The 20,798-nt window shown below is 43.2% G+C and overlaps 1 protein-coding gene across 1 annotated transcript in view; it reads right to left on the reverse strand.

The window, feature by feature from the left end:
- Window positions 1–6,357: 6,357 nt before the first annotated feature.
- LATS2 (large tumor suppressor kinase 2) overlaps window positions 6,358–20,798 on the reverse strand; it is a 74,760-nt gene continuing 60,319 nt past the window's right edge. The window contains exons 3-8 of the mRNA XM_045072428.1: window positions 19,518–19,650; window positions 16,872–18,283; window positions 14,981–15,563; window positions 13,752–13,934; window positions 11,895–12,001; window positions 6,358–8,728 (exon numbers count right to left, since the gene is read on the reverse strand). Coding sequence (XP_044928363.1) covers window positions 8,234–8,728; window positions 11,895–12,001; window positions 13,752–13,934; window positions 14,981–15,563; window positions 16,872–18,283; window positions 19,518–19,650 — 2,913 coding nt within the window. The 3' untranslated portion in view covers window positions 6,358–8,233. The remainder of the gene's footprint in view (window positions 8,729–11,894; window positions 12,002–13,751; window positions 13,935–14,980; window positions 15,564–16,871; window positions 18,284–19,517; window positions 19,651–20,798) is intronic.

The raw sequence follows: 20,798 nt of genomic DNA on the forward strand, positions 1-20,798 counted from the left end.
AGAAATAACAGAAAAACATGATAGCTGGTTGTGTTTGGGGAGTGGGAAATGGTAAGAGATGGACACAGACTTCTTTTTTTGAAATCTCTTCAAAACTATATACATTTATTATGTTTATAAACCTTAAAATTAGCTTTTAACAACAAAGAAAACATTTTACCAATCATGTAAACTAGTGGTCTTAAAACTTGTTTTGGTTAGAATGCTTTTTTGGGAAAACCTATGCAAAATACAAGCACAACTAGTATATGAGAGAAGCAAAAGACTTTTAAGAATAACATAAAAGCCAGATTCTCTCTGACCTGTGTAACTAATAAATCTGAGAGAAGTTCTAACTTACCCAAAGTTATTCAAAGCTGGGCTTAGAATCAAGGCCCTGGACTCCCTGCCCAGGACTCTTTCTCTTATATGGCCCTGCTTCAAGAATTTAAAAACACAAGCGACAGAGGCATCACTGAAGCTGGTTCATTTTTATGGACAGGGAAAATGTGAGCACCTATGATCATACTGACGTAAGAGTTAGAGGTCAGTGGAAGGAATAAATGAGCACCGAGGCTTTCACAGGAGGAAAGATGTAATAGGATCAAAGGAGAAAGAGGGGAATTCAAGAGGTTGCCATTGCTGTGCTAAGGGTGTTAACAAGATATTATCTTGATGCCTGGTTTGATCAATCAATAACTTCTCCAAGCACTGAGCTGGGTTTTGAGGCCAGGTCTGGGTTCAGACGGAATGGGTTTCTTGATCGATTGGTGATGTCTGACAAGACAAGTGAGAGGTTGCTGTAGTAGACATGCTGCATGTCTTCTAGTCTTGACTTATTGCTATAAGCTATCATGATCCTTTTGGAGACATTAGTCATCAGCTTAAAGAAAAGGAAACTGGTGATTTTAGGAAACACCATGTGGTCAAAGCAGTGTAGCAGGAATAGTCAATGATGCTGCTGAACCAAAGGTAGTTTTGGTTGCACCGTAGATCTTCACTTCAGTTGACTCTGCTCCTTGAGAGAGGGTGTGGTCTCTCCATTGCCCAAGTGTAAATGATGCATAAGAGATGAAGGCTAGCTTATCCTTATCTTAAAATTCAGCAAGAGGTTACCTGCGTGGCTCAGTCAGTTGGGCATCCAACTCTTGATTTCAGCTCAGCCCATGATCTCAGGGTGGAGATCTGCATTGGGGCTCTGTGCTCAGGGTGGAATCTGCTTGAGATTCTCTCCTTCTCCCTCTGCCCCTCCCCCTGTTTCCATTCTGTCTCTGAAATAAATAAAATCTTAAAAAATAATTCAGCAAGATGTTTGTCAGTGCAAGGATTAATGCAAAACTAGAGAACCTATTGTCTCAGATCTGAGCTATCCAGTATGGTAGCCATTAACCATGTGTAGCTACTGAGCATGTGAAATGAGGCTGGCATGACTGAGGAACTGAATTTTGAGTTTTAATTAGTTAAAACTGAAGTTGAACTTGAAACCCTCTTCCACTTTCAGATGGCATATACATACTTTTCCCTATTCCTCCTGTTAAATATAACAAAAACTCTTAGACGTTACATATAAAACAAAAAGCACTGAAAGGTAGAGAGGTGGTAGCCAAGCAGTTAGGGACCTCAGTCTCCAAGGAATGACATAGTAGTGAGTTCTCTGGGTTTTCTTTCTGCCTCAGTGTTCCAAACTTGGAGCTAGAAGCCAACAGCCTGGAAATGCCAACAAGCACAGGCAAAAAAAGTCCCAACAAAAGCCTGCTCTCTCTAGCTAGTGGGGTAGACTAGCAAGACAGCTTTTAGACCATAATCGCTCTCTACTCCAGCCAACTGCCAGAGAAAACTGTGGCACCACACGCTCACCCTAAAATGCCATGCCAGCAAAGGCAAAGTGGAAGCCTACAATTCTACTCTTGCAAGGCTGAAATGAGGCTCCTCAACATTCCTGCTGGGGTGATTTCAGAGAACTTCAAGCAGGAGACTGGGATATTCATCCCCGTTGGCTGGTGATGCCTTTCCCAACTTGGCAGTCTAAGTGAAAAATATGGGGAACCTGGACTTTGGTGTCCGATACCTGACAATAATGAGGCATCTCTCTCCCCCCATCACTAGGATGGTGTCAGAGGAGGCTTTGCACAGAGTCAGGACTTCTCAGTGATAATGAGGCCACCCCAACAAGATGTCAGTGGACACAACTTGGACAGCAGATACATCACCCCTGCTCAACAGTTAACAAGGAAACGTCCCTGTCCCTGCATATCAAAAAGAGGCTGAGAGGCTGACTTCTGCCTGCACCAGGCAATAATGAAGCAGTTATGTCCCTCTTTCCTTGCCGGAACAATGCCCATGACAGCCAGCTAAAACAGAAGATCCAAAGTCTCGGAATGTAATGCAAAATGTGAGGTTCACAACTGAGGATCACACCAAGAATCAGGAAGATCTTTGAAAGAAATCACTAGACAACAATGCTGAGATATTAGACTTACCTAAGATTTGAAATCACAATGTATGCTTCAAAGAGCAATTGTGTTCTTTTTTAAAAAGAAAAGAAAATGGGTAGAAAGCTTCAGCAAAGCAGCAGAAGATATAAAGAATCAAATGTTATTTTGTGGTCCCCAAAATACAATAACTGAAATACAAAGCTCCGTGGATGGGCTCAAGAGTAGAAGAGAGGGGACAGAGTAAAGAATCTGTGAACTAAAACAACAACAGAAATTACCCAGCCTGAGCAGCACAGAGAAAATGGGTGAAAACGCAGGGGAGAGATGAGCAGAGTCTCAGGGATAACAAAAGATGTAATACTTGCATCTTCAGAGTACTGGACAGAGAAGAGAAACAGGGCAGGGATGAAAAAGTGCTCAATGAAATAATGGCTGAAAACTTCTCAAATTTGGCAAGAGATGTGAACCTACATAGTCAGGAATCTGAGTGAACCACAAACAGGGTAAATCTAAAGAAATCCAAGCCAGCACACAACATAACTAAACTTCTGGAAAGCAATTAAAGAACATTTTGGAGTTAGAGAAAGACAATGACCTTGTCTGTAGAGGAAAAATAGAATAATAGATTCTCATCAGAGACCATGGAGGCTGGACAGAAGGGGCATATTTCTCAAGTGCTGAAAGAACAACTATCAATCTAGAATCCTACACCCAAATGAAATTATACCCAAAGTAAGTACACCTAAAATATCTTTCAGGAGAAAAGGGGAGAGGAAGACATTCTCAGATGAAGGAAACCTAACAGAATTTGTCACCTCTTGACCTTTCCTAAAAGAATGGGTAAAGGACATTTTCTAGAAAGATAGGAAAAGATAAAAATCCTAACAGTATCAGGAAGAAAGAAGATGGTGAGCAAAACTATCCACAAATACAGTAGGATTCCCTTTCCCTCTTGAGTTTTCTAAAGCATATTTGATGGTGGAAATAAAAATTAGAACAGTTTGATGTGAGTTGCAAAAGAAAACCAAAGCTGCCGTTCAAGCTAGTTTTCTCCCCTTAACAGTGGGCCATATGTATTTCATCCCAGTGTTCAATAACAATAAAATGTTTCTTCCTTTCTACAGTGAATAAGCACATTTTGTCCACTAAGCTGTCACTTTCGGAAATGGAAAATTCACTTGCTGAGGAAAAGTTCTTTATTGATGGAAAATAATTAATGGCTAATAATGCCAGCATAGTAGTACTTACAAATATGCATTTTAATAGCAAAGATCTTTTATTATGTTGAATTTTTGCCAATGGAAGTAAAATATTAATGAAGTACTGGGCTTTAAAGTTGGTCCATAAGTAGAATCTGGAGGAAGTATTATGAATTTGATAAACTGCATTTAAAAAATTTGCAACTGAGGGCACCTGAGTGGCTCAGTTGGTTAAGCATCTGCCCTCTGCTAAGGTTATGATCCCAGGGTCCTGGGATCCAGTCCCACAGTGGGCTCCCTGCTCAGCCAGAGTGTCTGCTTCTCCCTCATCCTATGCCTCTCCTCCCCCCTTACACTCGCTCGCTCTCTTGCAAACAAATAAAAAGTTTTTTGTGTTTTTTTTTTTTTTTTTTTTTGCAACTGAATAATGGTTCAGACCATAGGAGGTTCAGAGGAAGCCAGTCATGCTGGCTACTGTTTTTCTCTTTGAGATTTGCATTCAGATTTATCAAGGGACACATAACATGCCAAGTGTGGAGGAAACTTCTAAAGAATGTAGTATTTTTTCCCTCAACACACTCTAGTCACACCCAGCAATGACCACAGATATGTTGAAGTTCGGTCTGGCTGTATCCTTGCAACATTCTGAGCGGAGTATTCACCTCCTGTGGAATCTGTCAAAACACTGAAGGGTCTGTTCTCAGTAATCTGTTATCTGGCCTTCAGCCCAGTTAATTCACTGGAGCTGAGCAGGAAGAGAAGACCAAGAGTAAGAAGTGAATGGAAATCTTTTGGGATTCCCTTAAGTACCAACACTCAAATGATGCATAAAATTAGAACCATTGCTTTTTAAGGATATGCACTTGAATACTAGGCATACACAAAAATGCTCAACCTCTTTCAAAATGAGAGGAATGTCAGAAGTACATCAACACACACATACTTTAACTTAGTCAATGGACGAAGATCAAAAAGGTTGATAATACACTCTGAAGCTGGCAAAGCAGTAAGTGAATACTCCCATATGTTTCTCTTGGGGGTATATATTGGCATAATACCTGTGGTCAGGTCTAAGATTTGATTTTACCCTACTTATAAGCTAAGAAGTTAGCCTGTCACTCTTTCATGAATCCTGAAATAAGACAAGGGACTCCAGGATCAGACACACAGGACTTTATTACTCACCGAACATTAAGCAACATGAGCATTGGTGTGTTTGCACAGATCTCCTTGCCCCCAAGTCCCACAGGGGAAGAGCAAGAGACCCAGAGGGATTCTGCTGAGGTACCCTGAGCCTGAGGAACCTGCCCCTTTTATAGCAAGCAATAAGCAAGCTTGCTTTTTTTTTTTTTTTTTTTTGTCTTAGAGGGAGGCATTACTCTCCCACTCAGGGTTCCTCGCTACAAACCCTAACCTGAGAAACAGTCCATGTGAAAGTGGTCAGGGCCTTGCCTTCTTGGTATACCCAAGAATGCATAGGAGAGAGCCATGGAAGAGTTCTCCCAAGATCTCTGCTAGGCAATTTGGCAATAAAAATTACAAATATACTTAACTTTTGACCTAGCAATTCCACCTCTAGGAAACTATCTTATATATATACTTGCACATGCACAAAATGATGGCTATAGAGGTTATTTATTCCAGCATTATTTATAATAGAAAAAGATCAGAAACTGAAATGTCTGTTGATATGGGACTTTGCTTGATTAATTATAATACACCTTCGTGATGAAATACCACAGAGTATAATAAAACATGATGAGTGGTAACTTAGACTGCCAAGTGAAGAAAACAGATGCAGAAAGTATTCATAACATTCTCCCATTTGTGTAAAAGAGGTAAAATGTATGCATTTTCTTGTGCTGTGTATGCTTAAGTTTCATTTTTTTTAAGGACACACAATAAACTGTGAGAGGTGAATTGAATGGCTCGAAAAAGCAGTAGGAGACATTTTCTTGTATATCCTTTTACATGTTTTGGTTTTGAAACTATATAACTACTCAAAGGAGTAACTGAAAGAAAACAAACTATCTTCTGAAATTCCACCAACCATTTTATTTTATTTTATTTATTTCTAAAAGATTTTATTTGAGAGAGAGAGAGACAGAGCATAAGCAGTGTGAGGGGCAGAAGGAGAAGCAGGCTCTTTGCTGAACAAGGAACCTGATGCAGGGCTCGATCCCAGGACCCGCATCATGACCTGAAAGGAAGGCAGACACTTAACAGACTGAGCTATCCAGGCACCCACGTTTTGATTTTTGAACCATGCGATTTTAACTATTCAAAAAGATTAACAAAGAACACAAACTATAATATTTTCTGAAATTCCAACCAACCATTTTAAACCAAAGTTCAGGGAGTTACCGTAGTCCTCTTAGTTTAAGTGTCTCACGAAGGGAAATCAGCTCCTGATCAGGATTTATTTTATCACCCACCATACATATTTGATATCCCACTTAATCCACCTGCTGATCCTAGTGAAGTATATTTTGTCAGCGTCTTACGGAAGAGAAGATAGGTCACAGAACCATACCCTGACCTGGACTTTCTGTGTATAACCTGAAAACCCATTTTTCCCATACCTGACCCTTCCTTCCTGAGCCAGAACTCTGTCTGGGGAGGCTCTTCTCCCTCCCTCTCATGACAGTGCCTCCATCAGCAGTCCTGGCTGCATACGGATAACTGAGAAACACATTGATAAGAGCAAGAAATTACAGATTCCAGTACGACATCACACCAAAGGATTTGGATTCAAACTTTTAATAATAAATTGTGCCAGTAGAAGCTTTTCAAAGGCAATGATATATCAATAAATAATAGTTAAATTGAGTTCCTGAGAAAGAACCTACCACATGAAAGTATGTCAGAGCGCTGTAAATAACAGGGCGTTACTATAAAATAGCGAAAATACTGACAGTCACGATACAAGCACAGCAGACTTCAGAATTTGCCATTCATACAAATGTAAACCAGTACACAGTAATTGTTTTTTTTTGTTTTTTCTTAGTTTAGACATTGATAAACTTGTAAGTGTTGTTGCCTAGATATATACTAAATAATGGATACATTATGCTAAAAAATTCAAGGAAAAATATGTGGAATAACATAATGAAAAATATGACACATCAGATTTTTAAAAAGCAAAAAAGAATTGAACTTTTTACTGAGAAATAAATCACTTTAAATAGGAATCATACTAATTTGAAATAAGGAAAATTTTGTGTGTTTATCTATGTAGTTATATATACATCTACACTTCTAAGAAAATACGTATGGCTTATTTTTTTATTCCAATGTCACTTTGAATAATCCTTGCTGTTTTACAAAGATTAGAAAAGTATATTTTTAAAACCAAGTTAAGATTGATGCTTCAAAGCACACCAAAAAAAAGTGAAAGAATTAAATTTCATCATGGTTATAACACCTCCCTTGTCTACAATGACAGGAGGAATGACACCACGCAAACTGTTCAGTGCGGGCAATGTCCTGGCATCCGGGCCATGGCCACAGGGTTCCACTTATCAGCTATGCCAATGAGAGTATACTAACTAGCAAAATGGACAGAGTTCGATGATTAACTTAATATTTTTTGGCATAGCTAAATTAATCCCTTTTGATGTATACAAGTTTAGTATATGACAAATATTTAAGTTTACCCCCCAAAGAATCCAATCATACCCAAGACGCACACACAAAAATCACTTCTCAGTTACACATCTGCATTTCTTTGACAAAACAATAAGGGATACAATCATAGCAAAGAAGTCACCCACACGATACGTTATCAGCAAACTGTCTAGAACATCTCATTTAAAGATACTCAGTAAAAACATATTCACAGAACCTGCTGTGAATGGCAAGATATGGTAATTTTATAATAGAAAAACCCTGCTCATGCAGTACTCTCTACACACCAGACATCTGAAATCACACCCACATAATCACCTTGCTCACACTTCCTAGTATACTATCATATGCAAAAAGCAAAAAAAGAAAAAAAAAAAGAAAGAAAAAGCAGCTTTTAACATTATATCACAATTTTGAAATGTGGGAAAAAATATAAAACAAAAACCACTGTGTGAATAAAATGGTATCAGTAATATCAGAACAGTGTTACCTTTTTTTTTTACACATTATTGCACAGAGATTTCTTATCACATGTTCTTCAGTTTTTATGTCTTTTCCTAAATGTGAGTAAGTGCTATGGATAAAATACAAATGTAGAAAATAACAGCAGCATGATTTGTCAAAGTTAATCCCTATAATTTAGTAAGAAAAATGGCTATAAACAAAATAAGTGCTCTTTCTAAACTGTACTAAATTTTTAAAAATATTGTTTTAATGCAGTGAAGGTCCTCAAAAGCCAATTTCAGTTCAATGCAATGTTGACACCTGTCCCCCACCCCCATCAAACAGAATCTGCTAGACTTGAGTCCTTTATAAAAAAGCTTTTTTGTTTGTTTTGGGGGTTTTTGATGAAGACCAGAACTTCAAGTGAAGTAACCAATGGACTAACTTGAACAAAGAAGACCTCGACTCTCAATCAGGCCTGTTAAGAAACCAGCTTTGGGCCCCCTGGACCTCTGAAGAAGCAGAGTGTCAGGGACTCCAAATCACTGTCTACACGTACACTGGCTGGCAACCTTCAGTCTGATCCACCATATCAGAATTTTCCAAATCAGAGTCCTCAGCCTGTGAAGCATCTGCTCCTGAAGGCTTTGGGCACCTAAAGGGATAGCCATTGTCATCAAAGAACCTTCGGAAAGTGAACTCATAAAATGCATGCTCAGGGTGTTTGTTATTTGGAGAGGTGAGTGTGTCCCAGGCCTTCGTGCTATCTTCACTAGCATCGTTCCAAGGGCTTTCTTCATCAACAGGGTCAAAATTTGAGGTGTCCATAGGGTGGCTGATCTTGGGGACATAGGGGGCTGGCTGCTTCCGGATGTCACTCGAGAAATCAATGGCCCCGAAGAATGGATGAGCCTTCAGGTCGTCAGCCCCATTCCTCCCCAGCCGGTGGTCAGCTGCGCAGCACAATTTGGTGATGAGGTCCCGGGCCTCGGGGCTCAGCTTGACCTGGGCTGGAATGTGGAGCGTGTTCTCCCAGTTTATGACCTGAAGAGACAACAAAACTAAAGTTTTCCTTTCTTTTCACATTTTAAGTTTCACTTACGGCAGTTCTGAGATAGTATGTGATGACATAGCTTTTAACTAATTGGACTTTGACAATGGGAGGATATTTAGAATAGATCGAGGAGCAGCAGGTGCAAAGCTGAGCAGCTATCAAAGGTCAACATGGGTAAGTAGCAGGCTCCCAGCCTGAGGCGGGGGGTATGTAAGCCAAACAGACCATAATAGACGGACTTTCTTCTATCAGAAATACAGTTAAGCAAAAGAATTTTGTGATTTCTATAAAAATGAAGAGGCTGATCACTGGAGTCATTTCTTTAGCTTATGCAAGAGATTTCTATTGAACCATCATGGTTTGCATTCAGTACTTATTATGGCCAAGAGATGGTCCACTGGGATTTTGTTTAAAAAAAAAAAAAAAGACAACTTCACATAGGAGAATAAAGGTGACAGAACCTATGGTCTTGGCCTCGTGCTTGTGACGGTCAATTGCACAGACCAGCCATCAGGATGTTTAGTAAATACATTTGTCATAAAGTTCATCTACTATGAAGAGAAAACCTAATGGACGTCTCTATTATTTATACTTAGAATCAGGATAAAGCAAGGCCAAATTATCAGGCTACAGGCAGGGGTGACAGGGCACTGGAGACAGGCATGGAGACAGCTGGGTGTATGGGTGGGAGGGCTGGTTTGAACTCGAGTAGTTGTTTTAATAAAGCTAAAATTATAAAAGTCAAAGAAGAAAACATAGGGGAAAATCTTCATGACATTATATTTGGCAACAATTTCTTGGATATGATACCAAAAGCACAGGCAACAAAACAAAAAATACATAAAATGGACTTTATCAAAATTAAAAACTTTTGTGTACCAAAGGACACTACTAACAGAGTGAAAAGGTAACCCCCAGAATGAGAGACTAAAACTGCAAAGCATATATCTGATTGGGGATTAATGTCCAGAATATATAAAGATCTCCTACAATTCAACAATAATAACCTGATTAAAAAAGAGCTAAAGACTTGAACAGACATTCTCCAAGCATGTGCAAATGTCCACTAAGCACACGAAGAGAGGCTCACTCACTATCATCAGGGAAATACAAATCAAAACCACAATGAGATACCACCTCACACCAACTAGGATGACTGATTAAAAAAACAAGTAAAATAAGTGTTGATGAGCATGTGAAGAAACTGGACCCTTCATGCATGGATGATGGGAATGTAAAATCATGCAGCCACTGGGGCCAATAGTTTGGTGGTTCCTCAAAAGTTTAAACACAGAATGAACACATGATCTGGCCATCTCACTTCTGGGTATGTAACCCCCCAAAAGAAAGCAGTACTTATATATGTACTCATGTTGACAGCAGCATTATTCAATCACCAAAATGTAGAACAAGCCCAAGTGACCCATCACCACATGATGGATAGATAAATGTGCTGTACACATACAGTGGAATATTTTTCAGCCTTATAAAGAAAGGAAATTCTGATATGTGCTACAGCATGGATGGACCCCAAAGACATTATGGTAAGTCAAATTTAGCCAGTCATGAAAAGACAAATACGGTTATTACACTTTCGTGAGGCATCTAGACTGGGCAACTTCATAGACACAGAAAGTAGAAGAGAGGTTATAGAGTCTAGCGGAAGGAAGAAGGGGAGTTATTGTTTAATGGGTACAGTTTCTGTTGGGGATGATAAAAATATTCAAAAACAGGTAATGGTTACAGTTGTACAACACTGTGAATGCACTCAATGTAACTGTAAAATTAAAAATGGTTAAAATGTCAAATTTTATCACAATAAAAACATTGGGTTATTATCATGCAGGCAAATTAGTGAACAGTTCGGCAATTCAATTAGGATACAGATAATGTCAAATTGCATTTTTATTATTACTGGAGTGAAAACTAAGCCTTCATTTAGGGTTTTTCTAAGTAAGGGATTATTAATTTAAGGCCTAACATAGACTCTGGGACATATGGATACTTCATAGAATTGTTAGTAAACACCTATGGTTAAGTGCACTGTTAAAGGAAGTCTCAAAGATTTCATCAGCTTCTCTGTTCAATCCTTAAATAATCAAATCATTTATTTCAGAGAATGGCTATCATTCTATCATTCTAAAACTAGTTATTTAGTATTAAATGATTGACAGAGTAAATATTCTTTCCAACTGATATTAGAAATATGTAAAACTAGCCCAACCACACAGCTGATAGTCTGCAAACAGTAATATAGCATATAATGCAGTATAACATTCAAAGAAATAACTGGTTTCTTTAGGTCTAGTTCATAGAGTTTTCAGTGTTTTTTGCAAAGGAGGCATGGGTGGCAGCAGAGAATGGATGTATACAGTGCACCTTTAAAGCATCTCACTGTTCATGGTTCAAGATGGTGGGTGGCCACTGGTTCAAGTAAAACTTCAGATACACATATGTATCAAAACACAGGTCTCTCTCTGCTTGACTTATTTCACTCAGCATAATCTCTTCCAGTCCCGTCCATGTTGCTACAAGAGTTGGGTATTCATCCTTTCTGATGGAGGCATAATACTCCATAGTGTATATGGACCACATCTTCCTTATCCTTTCGTCCGTTGAAGGGCATCTTGGTTCACTTATTTGTGGAGCATAACAAATAGCATGGAGGACATGGGGAGTTAGAGAGGAGAAGGGAGTGGAGGGAAATTGGAAGGGGAGGTGAATCATGAGAGACTATGGACTCTGAAAAACAATCTGAGGGGTTTGAAGTGGCGGGGGCGGGGTGGGAGGTTGGGGAACCAGGTGGTGGGTATTATAGAGGGCACCGATTACATGGAGCACTGGGTGTGGTGCAAAAATAATGAATACTGTGATGCTAAAAATAAATTAAAAAAAAAAAAAACAACACCTTGCTAACCAATAAAGCTTAACATTTGGCCAAAACCAACCAAACAAACAAACACAGGTCTAACTTTGTGGCATTAGTAAAATGAAAATTTTTATACAGGTAATAATAATTACAATACTTTAAAATACACAACTAACAATCCAACACTATTCAGAATGAAAGGTCAAATGCTGAGTAGAGATGCATGGGTTCATCAGAAAAGCACGTGTGTTTGCAGCAAGGGGATGCACAGGCTCATTAGTTCCTACCTTCAGTTGCGTTTCTGTGGGAGTAGGGGCCAAAAAGGGGGGCTGCCCCACCAGCATCTCAAAGAGAATCACACCGACACTCCACCAGTCACAGAGCTGAGTGTATCCTGAAAGACAGAGGCTCACTCAATTCCAACACAGGCATGTATTCTTCTCAGAGAAGCATTTTGTGAAATCCTCAAATGCTAACTGACTGTTAAGGGGGAAAGCATGTTCAAGCAGCATACATGTTATGTAAAAGAAAACCAACCTACACAAAATGCACCTCCCTGCACGTGTGGCTCGGAATAGAAGGCTGGATGGGACACCTGCCAGGATGGTGCCAGTCTTCATGTATTCTCTTCTTTTCTACCATTAATCTATGATAAACACAGGATGCTTTTGTAATAGAACTTTCTAATTTTAAAAGCCTATTGTTATTATTAGCAACACTACTAACTAGGATTTTAAGTCCTTAAAGAATGCACAAAGACATCAATTAAAATAGGACTAACTAAAAAACAGCAAGTGCTACACCTGCCAGCCTCAAGGGCTTCCTGGGGAGGCTTGCTAAGTTGATTTTGGAAGAAGCTGAGGAATATGGAGCAGAAGAGGGAAAGGGGGCCCTTTGGCAACTGTCTCCTAAGACACAGTGTAACACACTCACGGAGCCAGGCCCTTCCTCACCGAGCTCCCAAGACACAGTAGCTGAGGCGGGGTACCCTGCAGCTTGGGCAGGCAGGGCCGGCCTCATCAAGGCAGCGGAACAGGTCCATTTTTCTTTTATTTTCTCCCACTTTTCCTTCAGAGCTCTGTATCCCAGTCCCAGCCATGCTCTGGTCCTGATGTCACCTGAACACTGCCAAGCCTGAACTGGGCCGTAAGACCTGCCGGCAGTGCTTGCTAACTCTGTTCTCCCCACATCCCATCTCCTCCTGCCCTGGTGTGGCGCTGGAGGCGGTAGGGTAACACCATCCTGTTTCCTGGACTGCGGCACGTGTCAGGGTGCCAGAGACACCTCCCACCTCCCACTGGGAGAGGAAGGAGAGAACTACACCTTTCCGGGGCAGTGAGGCCGGTATTCACAACCACCTCTCAAGGTAGTTACTGTTATGCCTGTGGCTCTGAGTGGTTAAGTGATTTGCCTTGGATTTCCACAGCTAACAAAGAAAACTGACTTGAACAGACTTCAAAGACTCGAAACAACACATGTGAAAAGACAGACCACCACCCTTTGGATTTACTGCATTGTCACTACAAGCCCCACAGCTATCACTGAAAGGTTCCTCTGGTACTCAGTCAAATGAGTATTTAATAGAATAGCCACACAGATCAATTTTACTGAATGCTTGTAATTTCACGCATACCACTGTCCCCAAATCTCACCTGCCAGCACTTCTGGACTAACGGGAGAAAGGGAGGAAAACAAAACTAGCGTTCTGTCATACTTCCTAACCAACTGGATAGGCTATATGCAGCTAGGAACCTGGGCATGTACGGTTCGGACAGACTGAATAGTGTCCCTGTGCCCTCAGAGTTGTTTCTGTCAAAACCAGTTGTGGAGATTCTCTTGGGTTCTAGACAGAAAGTCCACACCCTACACCCAATCTATCCCAGCCAAAGCTAGTGAGGCAGGTCTAATGGTGTGTGTCCTCTTTCACCCCAGAAGCCAAAGCAGCTGCAAAACAGATGTGAGACATGCTGGAGGCCTGTGAGGGAAATAATTTCCTCTCGGGCTTCCACGAGTACAAAAAATACAATGAGAACATTCAGCCTTGGAAAACTGGAGCTGGAGAGACTCAGAGGTCATCTGGCTCCACAGGTTTGAAGTCAAGATGGCTGCCAGTTGGGGAGCTGCCTGTGGCCGGAAGCACAAACCTTTTCGGAGGAGCACTTCTGGCGCAATGTAATTTGGGGTCCCAACCAGGGAGTGTGCCAGACACCTCTGGTGCTGCTTCCTGGCTCTCTGCTCCAGAGTCTTCAGCCTGTCTCCACATCGACAATTAGACACATCATCCCAGAGGTCGCTGGGTTCCATGCTGTCCTGTCTGATGTGGCTCCCTTTCACCCAGAAATCAGGGGCAGTGAAAGAACAGAATAAAAAACAAAGTGAATTTCCACTATTCAATGATGCAACAAATCCACAGCTTCAAAGGGGGAAAGTAATTCAGTTCAGCTCCAGACATATTACAAGAAAGGATCCTCCCCAGCTGCTCTGCAGGGGTGGTCCATGATTCCTGGGTGTGAGATTCAAGTCAAGAGGTAACAAACACTAAGAAAGATGGATGAGGCAATAAGAGGAGCTGGGTGCTGTGCAGGGTGACAGTGTGATGTGCCAGGAGAAAAGCTCAGGTAACTAGGGGAATACCAGACATAGCACTCTGGTCAAAGTCTACTACCTGTCTGACAAGACATGTTTCAAGATGAGCATGGAAAAGCATGAGACGACTTAAAAATATTAAAAAAAAAAGTGGCTTTAATGCCAGAAAAATGGGAAAGATTAAATGATTTAGGATTAGTTTTGAGTTAAAAAATAAATGCATGAGGCTCAATTGATAAAGCATGCAACTCTTGATCTTGGGGTTGTGAGTTCAAGCCCATTATGTGTAAAGATTACTTAAAAAAAAAAAACTTACTAAAAAAAAAAGACTGAGCCATGGTATTAAAATAACTATCTCAAGAAACTGAGTCATAAGTAAGCTGGCCATTAGCTTAGAAGATGGAGTTAACCTATATCTGTACTTACAGATACCTATAGAGAGGGTCACATTAACTAGAAGAGAGGACTCTTGGGAGGTTGTGAGACTTATTTTTTAAGGCTCATTTTATAAGGGCATAGTGATGGTCCCCACAAAGGTCCCATGATACCCCATAGCCTATTGTCCTAAAAATACTATAGTAAAACTTGAATCCATTAATTTAAAAAACTTTTTTCACATATCATACTATTGCTTCAGGGAGAAAAGGATGTCATGACGAATTATAAAATAACGGAAAACAGATAATTTCAAATGATCAGGAACCACCCAGATGGGAAAGAGTTGCCTTAGATGGTTTAGTTATATGTCTAGATGTAGAAGGTGGATGTGGCACATCTAAGACAATACCTTTCTGGTAGTATTTGGAATTGTGAGTCCACCTGAACCCAGTGCAGAGGCCAAAATCTGTCAGTTTGATGTGACCATCAAGATCTATCAAAATGTTGTCTGGCTTAATGTCTCGGTGGATAAAGCCCATCTTGTGGACACTCTCAATGGCCAGAGTCAACTCGGCGATGTAGAAGCGGGCCAGGTGCTCAGGGAAGACCTCCATCCGGATCAGCAGGCTCATCATGTCTCCCCCTGGGATATAGTCCATCACAAAGTACAGGCTGTCCTTGTCTTGGAAGGAGTAGTAGAGTTTGACCACCCACTCGTTGTCTGCCTCGGCCAGGATGTCCCTCTCAGCCTTGACATGAGCCACCTGATTTCGGTTCAGGACATCCTTCTTCCTCAGCGTCTTCATGGCATACAGGGCATGAGTGTCCACCTTACAAGCAAGGCATACTTCTCCAAAGGCACCAATCCCCAGAGTTTTGATTTTCACGAACATGGACTTGTCCATTTTGGCCCTCTTCAGCCTGTTGTAATTAGACTCCTTCTGGTAGAGGATCTTCCTCATCTGTTCCTGCTCAGCTTCACAGAGTCCAGCCTGTGGGGAAGGAAAACAAGGAAGTCATGTTAGAGGAGTCTGTGGGAGGAAACATATGGGACAGGAGATACAAGGGTCCTAACTTAATTTATAGAAACAAGAACACTGAATGGGTCCAGTATACTACAAGCAAGACAACAACTGATTCTGTTCTTTATATGCTTATGTAGACACAAGTCTGGAATCTAAAAGGAAGACAAAACGGGTGATTTTAGGCCCCAGAGGAAATTTCTATAAATAAAAATCTGCAAAAAAAAAAGAAGGGACCACAAAGTTCCTAGAACTCTAAGAGCAATCTAATAATTTAATAGCTTAAGAAAAATGGGAACAAGGAAAAGTCAGTGAAAATGGGAGAGTAGAAAGGACAGAGATTTGATTTTTAGAATCTGGAATGACTGGCTTTGTATGATTTAAATTTACTGTAACATTTTATTTATTTATTTGACAACAGAGATCACAAGTAGGCAGAGAGAGAGAGGTGGAAGCAGGCTCTCTGCTGAGCAGAGAGCCGGATGTGGGGCTCAATCCCAGGACCCTGGGATCATGACCTGAGCCGAAGGCAGAGGCTTTAACCCACTGAGCCACCCAGGTGCCCCTATTGTAACATTTTAATTTAGATCATTTCATTAATCACCTTCTCTAGCAGATTAGTGTCAACTAAGGTACATTTAAAATATTATTTACGGGGGTACCTGGGTGGCTCAGTCAGTTAAGCATCTGATTTTGGCTCAGGTCATGATCCCAGGGTACTGGGATGTCCCTCTCCCTCTAGCCCCTGCCCCTCCCCCTGGTTGTGTTCTTTCTGTCTCTCTCTCTCTCTCTCAAATAAATAAATAAATAAATAAATAAATAAATAAATAAAATCTTTCAAAAATATATATTATTTGCTAATTAAAGGATACATAGATTATTACCAGATATATTTTCCCTTATAAATCCCACAATTTCAATTTGTAGAACCTCAGACTTTGTTTCTCCTCTTTCAAAATGTTTAAATACCAGTTACTAACAAATTTTGTTAAGGAATAAGTACACACCATAAAAATCGATCTGGTAATCTGCCTGTTGGCTGCATCACACTCAGTATTCACTGCTCCCCTGCAGAGTCAGGGTGAACGGGCAAGGGAGCCTGAAATATGTGTCATTTCTCCAAGGTGTTCACCCTGTAACCGTATCATTGCCCTGTGAGATGAATCATTTGTGATAAAGATGCATAAAGCAGAAACAAAAAAGGAATTCTGCTGTAATTCCTACTACCAATATAGGAAAGAGCCAGGGCCAAATGATAAGAACATAATTAGAAATTACTTTAGCCATTTCCTGTTCTAGCTGCAACCTCCGGTTGACCTTCTGCTGGTAGGTTTTTATGACATTTTCCACGTGCTGCTCCATGAAGAACTTAAATGCATACGGCGAGTAGCTCTTGATGCGAGATTCCCTCTTCTCTTCATCTCTGCTGTTTTTCCGAACGGGAACAGGAGAGGTCTGAATCTGCTTTTTATCCTTCCCCACTTTCTCCCCTTTGGCATTTTTGTGGCTCTTGTCACTCCTCTCGGCAGGCTCGGCAGCCTGGCTGCCTCGGAGGCTCTGCTCCATGCCCACACACAGGCTGTCCATGTCATACTGCTCTGACTTACTCCGGAGCAGCAAATGCTTGGGGTACGGTGGGGGCGGGCACCTCAGGTCTGGGCTGCCATAGTCAACGTCCAGCGGGTATGCATTGGCGCCCCCCAGGGGCAGAGGGTGCTCATCCTTGGAGTCCAGACTCTCCACCCCGGGGCTGGGTGCAGGCACCCAGGCTGGATGGGAGGGCCCCACAGCTGTCTGGGGCTCGGGCCGCATTACCCTCACACTCTTCACTGGGTGCAGGATGTGGGCGGCCGTCACAGCCGTGATGGTGTTGGGGGAGGGCATGGAAGGCTCCGTCTTGCTGGGCACTCCTGCCCGGATGGGCACGGCCACTGGCTGCTGGTGGTTGTTGAAAGAGTTGGTTCTGCTGGGGATGGGGCCTTCAGGCAGGAATGCCACGTGCTGGCGGGGGGGTGCCTCCAGGCCCGGCTTCTGAAGAGAGTCGCGGCGGGACAGGGTAGAGGACTGCCACTGCTGGACAGGAGGGCTGCTCAGGTCATAAAGGTCCACGTTGAGGCTGTTTCTGGAGGGTGTGATCAGACTCTGCGGGGGGCTGTCGCTTGTGAACACCTGGCCCCGGGAGCCCATCATGTGCATTTGGTGGGCCTGTTTGTGGTGCGAATGGGGCATGTACAGTCCTGTGGCCCCTCCCGTGGGTGGAAATACATGGCCAGCCCCCGGCTGCACGGCTGGGCCCTTGGCAGCAAGGTTTGCGTATGCTCCTGCCTCCTTGTTTTGGAAGGAGGGGCTACGCTGGATGCCATAGCCCAGAGGCTCCCCAGGTACCAGCACGTGTGGCCTGTAGTGGGGGCCTTGCAGTGGGAGGGGTTGGCCCCCGGGGCCGGCCACTGGGAAGTTCATCCCTGCAGCCTCCATGTTTGCGGCATAGCCTTTGGGCTGGTGCTGATGGCCACCAGGCACGCTGTGAGTGCTTCCGGCGAAAAGAAAGTCCATATACTGACGAGGTACCTCCTCCAGTGTGCTGCTGCCCTCGTAGACTGCCCCACTCATCTGATGGTAGGGTGGGAAAGGCTCGCCTGTTCCTTCAAAGCTTGGCCTCCTTGGCACGGGGGCTGGTGTGATGCCCTTTCCTGCAGAGGAAAGAATGGGGACATGGTATTAGAGGAGAACCTGCTCCATTGACTCTGGCTCTTTCAGGCTGGCGCCTCGCACTGGCCATGTCCTTGGGGTCAACAATGCTGTACAGGCTCTGAAATGACCCCAGGCCCTCTGGAAGGTCCTCCCACAGAGGTTAAACTCTGCTGTGGGCAGATCCGGACGACCTTCTGGGTCAAAGGCTCTGCCCCACCCATCAAAGGCCCCTCACAGGGACACCTGGCAGAGCCGAGAACCTCTACAGACATCATCTAGGGCAGAAGCACAGCCAAACAATTACTTTTCCTGGGCTAAGAAGATGCATCAGCAAATACATGTCAAAGGCAAATGTAGAAGAAAATCATTACAGACATAGGCCTGCATTTCCCCTTAGAGCTGTGCTCTAAGACAGACCCTGGGACTCTAAGAATCTTGATTTGGAGAGCCAGCAGGCAATCATTCAAGGACCTTCTATCAACAAGAAAACAAGAGTCTGTGTTCTCTTAACAAAAAAGATACAACTTCCCACTCAATAGAAATTGATGAAGTGGGCTTTATCAAAGATCTTCTACAAAATAAGGAAAACTCTTTTTGCTAAATATCCAAAAATCCCTTATCATTCTCATGGACTCAGCCACCCAAAACTTCTCATCTGCTACATCCTCGGAGAGAAACATTCACTGAGATCCAGTGAGGCAGAGCATGTGTGCTGGTGTGTCTGGCCCCTCCCAGGGGACACTGCAGGGGCTGTCCTAGTGCCATTGCCACGGCTGCCAGTCCGGAGAGCTGCCTGCCAGCCTGCTCTGAGGTAAGAGTGTGAGCAAAGATGTGTTCTAAGATCAATGAAATAAACCTCCCTTTTCAAAGACTCCCTCATAAGCCCAAGAGAAAATAGAACATTTTAGATCTCACTCTGCTGGGTTGCCTAACTTTAATATCCAGTGGGTTTTTTAATCTTCCCAGAACAAAGCATATATACAAGCAACCCCCGCCCCCACCACAGGAAGTACCACAGGCTATTTCAGGACCCAGGTAAGTCCTGTGATTTGGCCACCTGCTGCCTCCCCTCACAGGGCATGAAGGCAGAGCAAGGCAGGCCCAGTTCACCACGAAGTGCAGTGAGGCAAAGGGCCAAGAGATAATCTGCTGGCCGGGGCCATACTGGACCTCCCTTCTTGTAAGTGGAGTTGTGTTTTTCGATCCCTCACAGTGCTGCAGGTCTGAGCTCACCTGGCGAGGTCTGCTTAATGACTCGCACAATCTGCTCGTTCCTCGGGTCCAGGTAGCCCATCTTGCTGATGTACTCCAGAGCAGCTTCAATGCTCCGGCTGCCGGTCTGCTTCAGAGCCCTGCCTGCCATCTCCTGGGAGAAAAGCACAAGGCTGCTTCAGTGGGTGGTATCAATGCCTGTCATCTTAAAACAAAGCCACGCGAGGACTTGCGTTGCCACCATGCTCAGGACTGTTGTGACATCTGCCCCTCTGTGCCTGCTGGGGCCCTGCAACGTGCCACAGACAAGTCTCAGAATGAGCACAACTGGCTCCATGTCCTCAGGTGCCTTGTGACAAAAGCTCCCACACACTAAACCGTAGGCTATTTAGGATACGTCACAAACACACTGGAATTTTGATGGTGGACCTGGAAGAATCTTAAGTTCTGCTTCTCCTTAGAAGAATTCTGTGATTGGACTGATTCTGCTTTGTGGGCAAACCTAAAACTAGAACAGTTTAATGTGAAGAATGGCTGAAGTCAGAGACCTTGTCTTTAACCTGCTCTGACCCCCAGGTTAACTTGGAGAAAGAGGAAGAGGGGAGGGTCACCAGAGACATTTAAAAAGAGCTTGCTGAATGCCCCTAGCTGGCTATGGTAGCTGGAACTTGCACTTGGGCTCCTGGTCTTGTGGGAGAAAGAGAAGCCAGGCCCTAAAGGAGCCCTCAGAGAAGTGCCCAGCATAGGACAAGCCCCCTAAAACTGCTTGTGGGATGAACAAGAGAAATAAGCTGGGGACAACCACAGGAGACACAGAGGACAAAGGTCAGGGATGAAGGACAAGGGTCAGAGGAGACGGATTCCTCCTGCTGGTGGGGAGGGGCCCCAGACACTGCTGGTGGAAGAGATGAAGGCACAGCTAGCTCCCCAAGGACCCACAGAATTTGGGTAGATGGAGAGTCCAGGGGGTATTCTTGGCAGGGGGAACAGCCAGAGCAGAGGCCAGGGGGACAGAGGATGGGCTGAGTGGCAGGCAGCAAACAGGGACATGAGAGACAGCAGAGAGGGAGCTAAGGCTGGGGCCAGACTGTACCAGGTACAGAGGCTTTCCAATCGGGGACATGAGGCAATGAGAAGATCAGGTTGGGCAGAGAGATGGTAAGCAGAGCTGGAGGCATTCCGAGGTCAGAGAGATCACACAGGCAGAGCGGATGGGAGACAGGAAGGGACAAGGTGCCTGTTGGTTGGCTCAGTAGAGCTGTGGGCGCACAGGAAGGATGGCAGAGGCTGGCCTCCTCGAGA

This window comes from Mustela putorius, unplaced genomic scaffold (assembly GCF_011764305.1).
Source record: "Mustela putorius furo isolate JIRA1106 unplaced genomic scaffold, ASM1176430v1.1 tig00004035_pilon_pilon_pilon, whole genome shotgun sequence".
Classification (NCBI taxonomy): domain Eukaryota; kingdom Metazoa; phylum Chordata; class Mammalia; order Carnivora; family Mustelidae; genus Mustela; species Mustela putorius.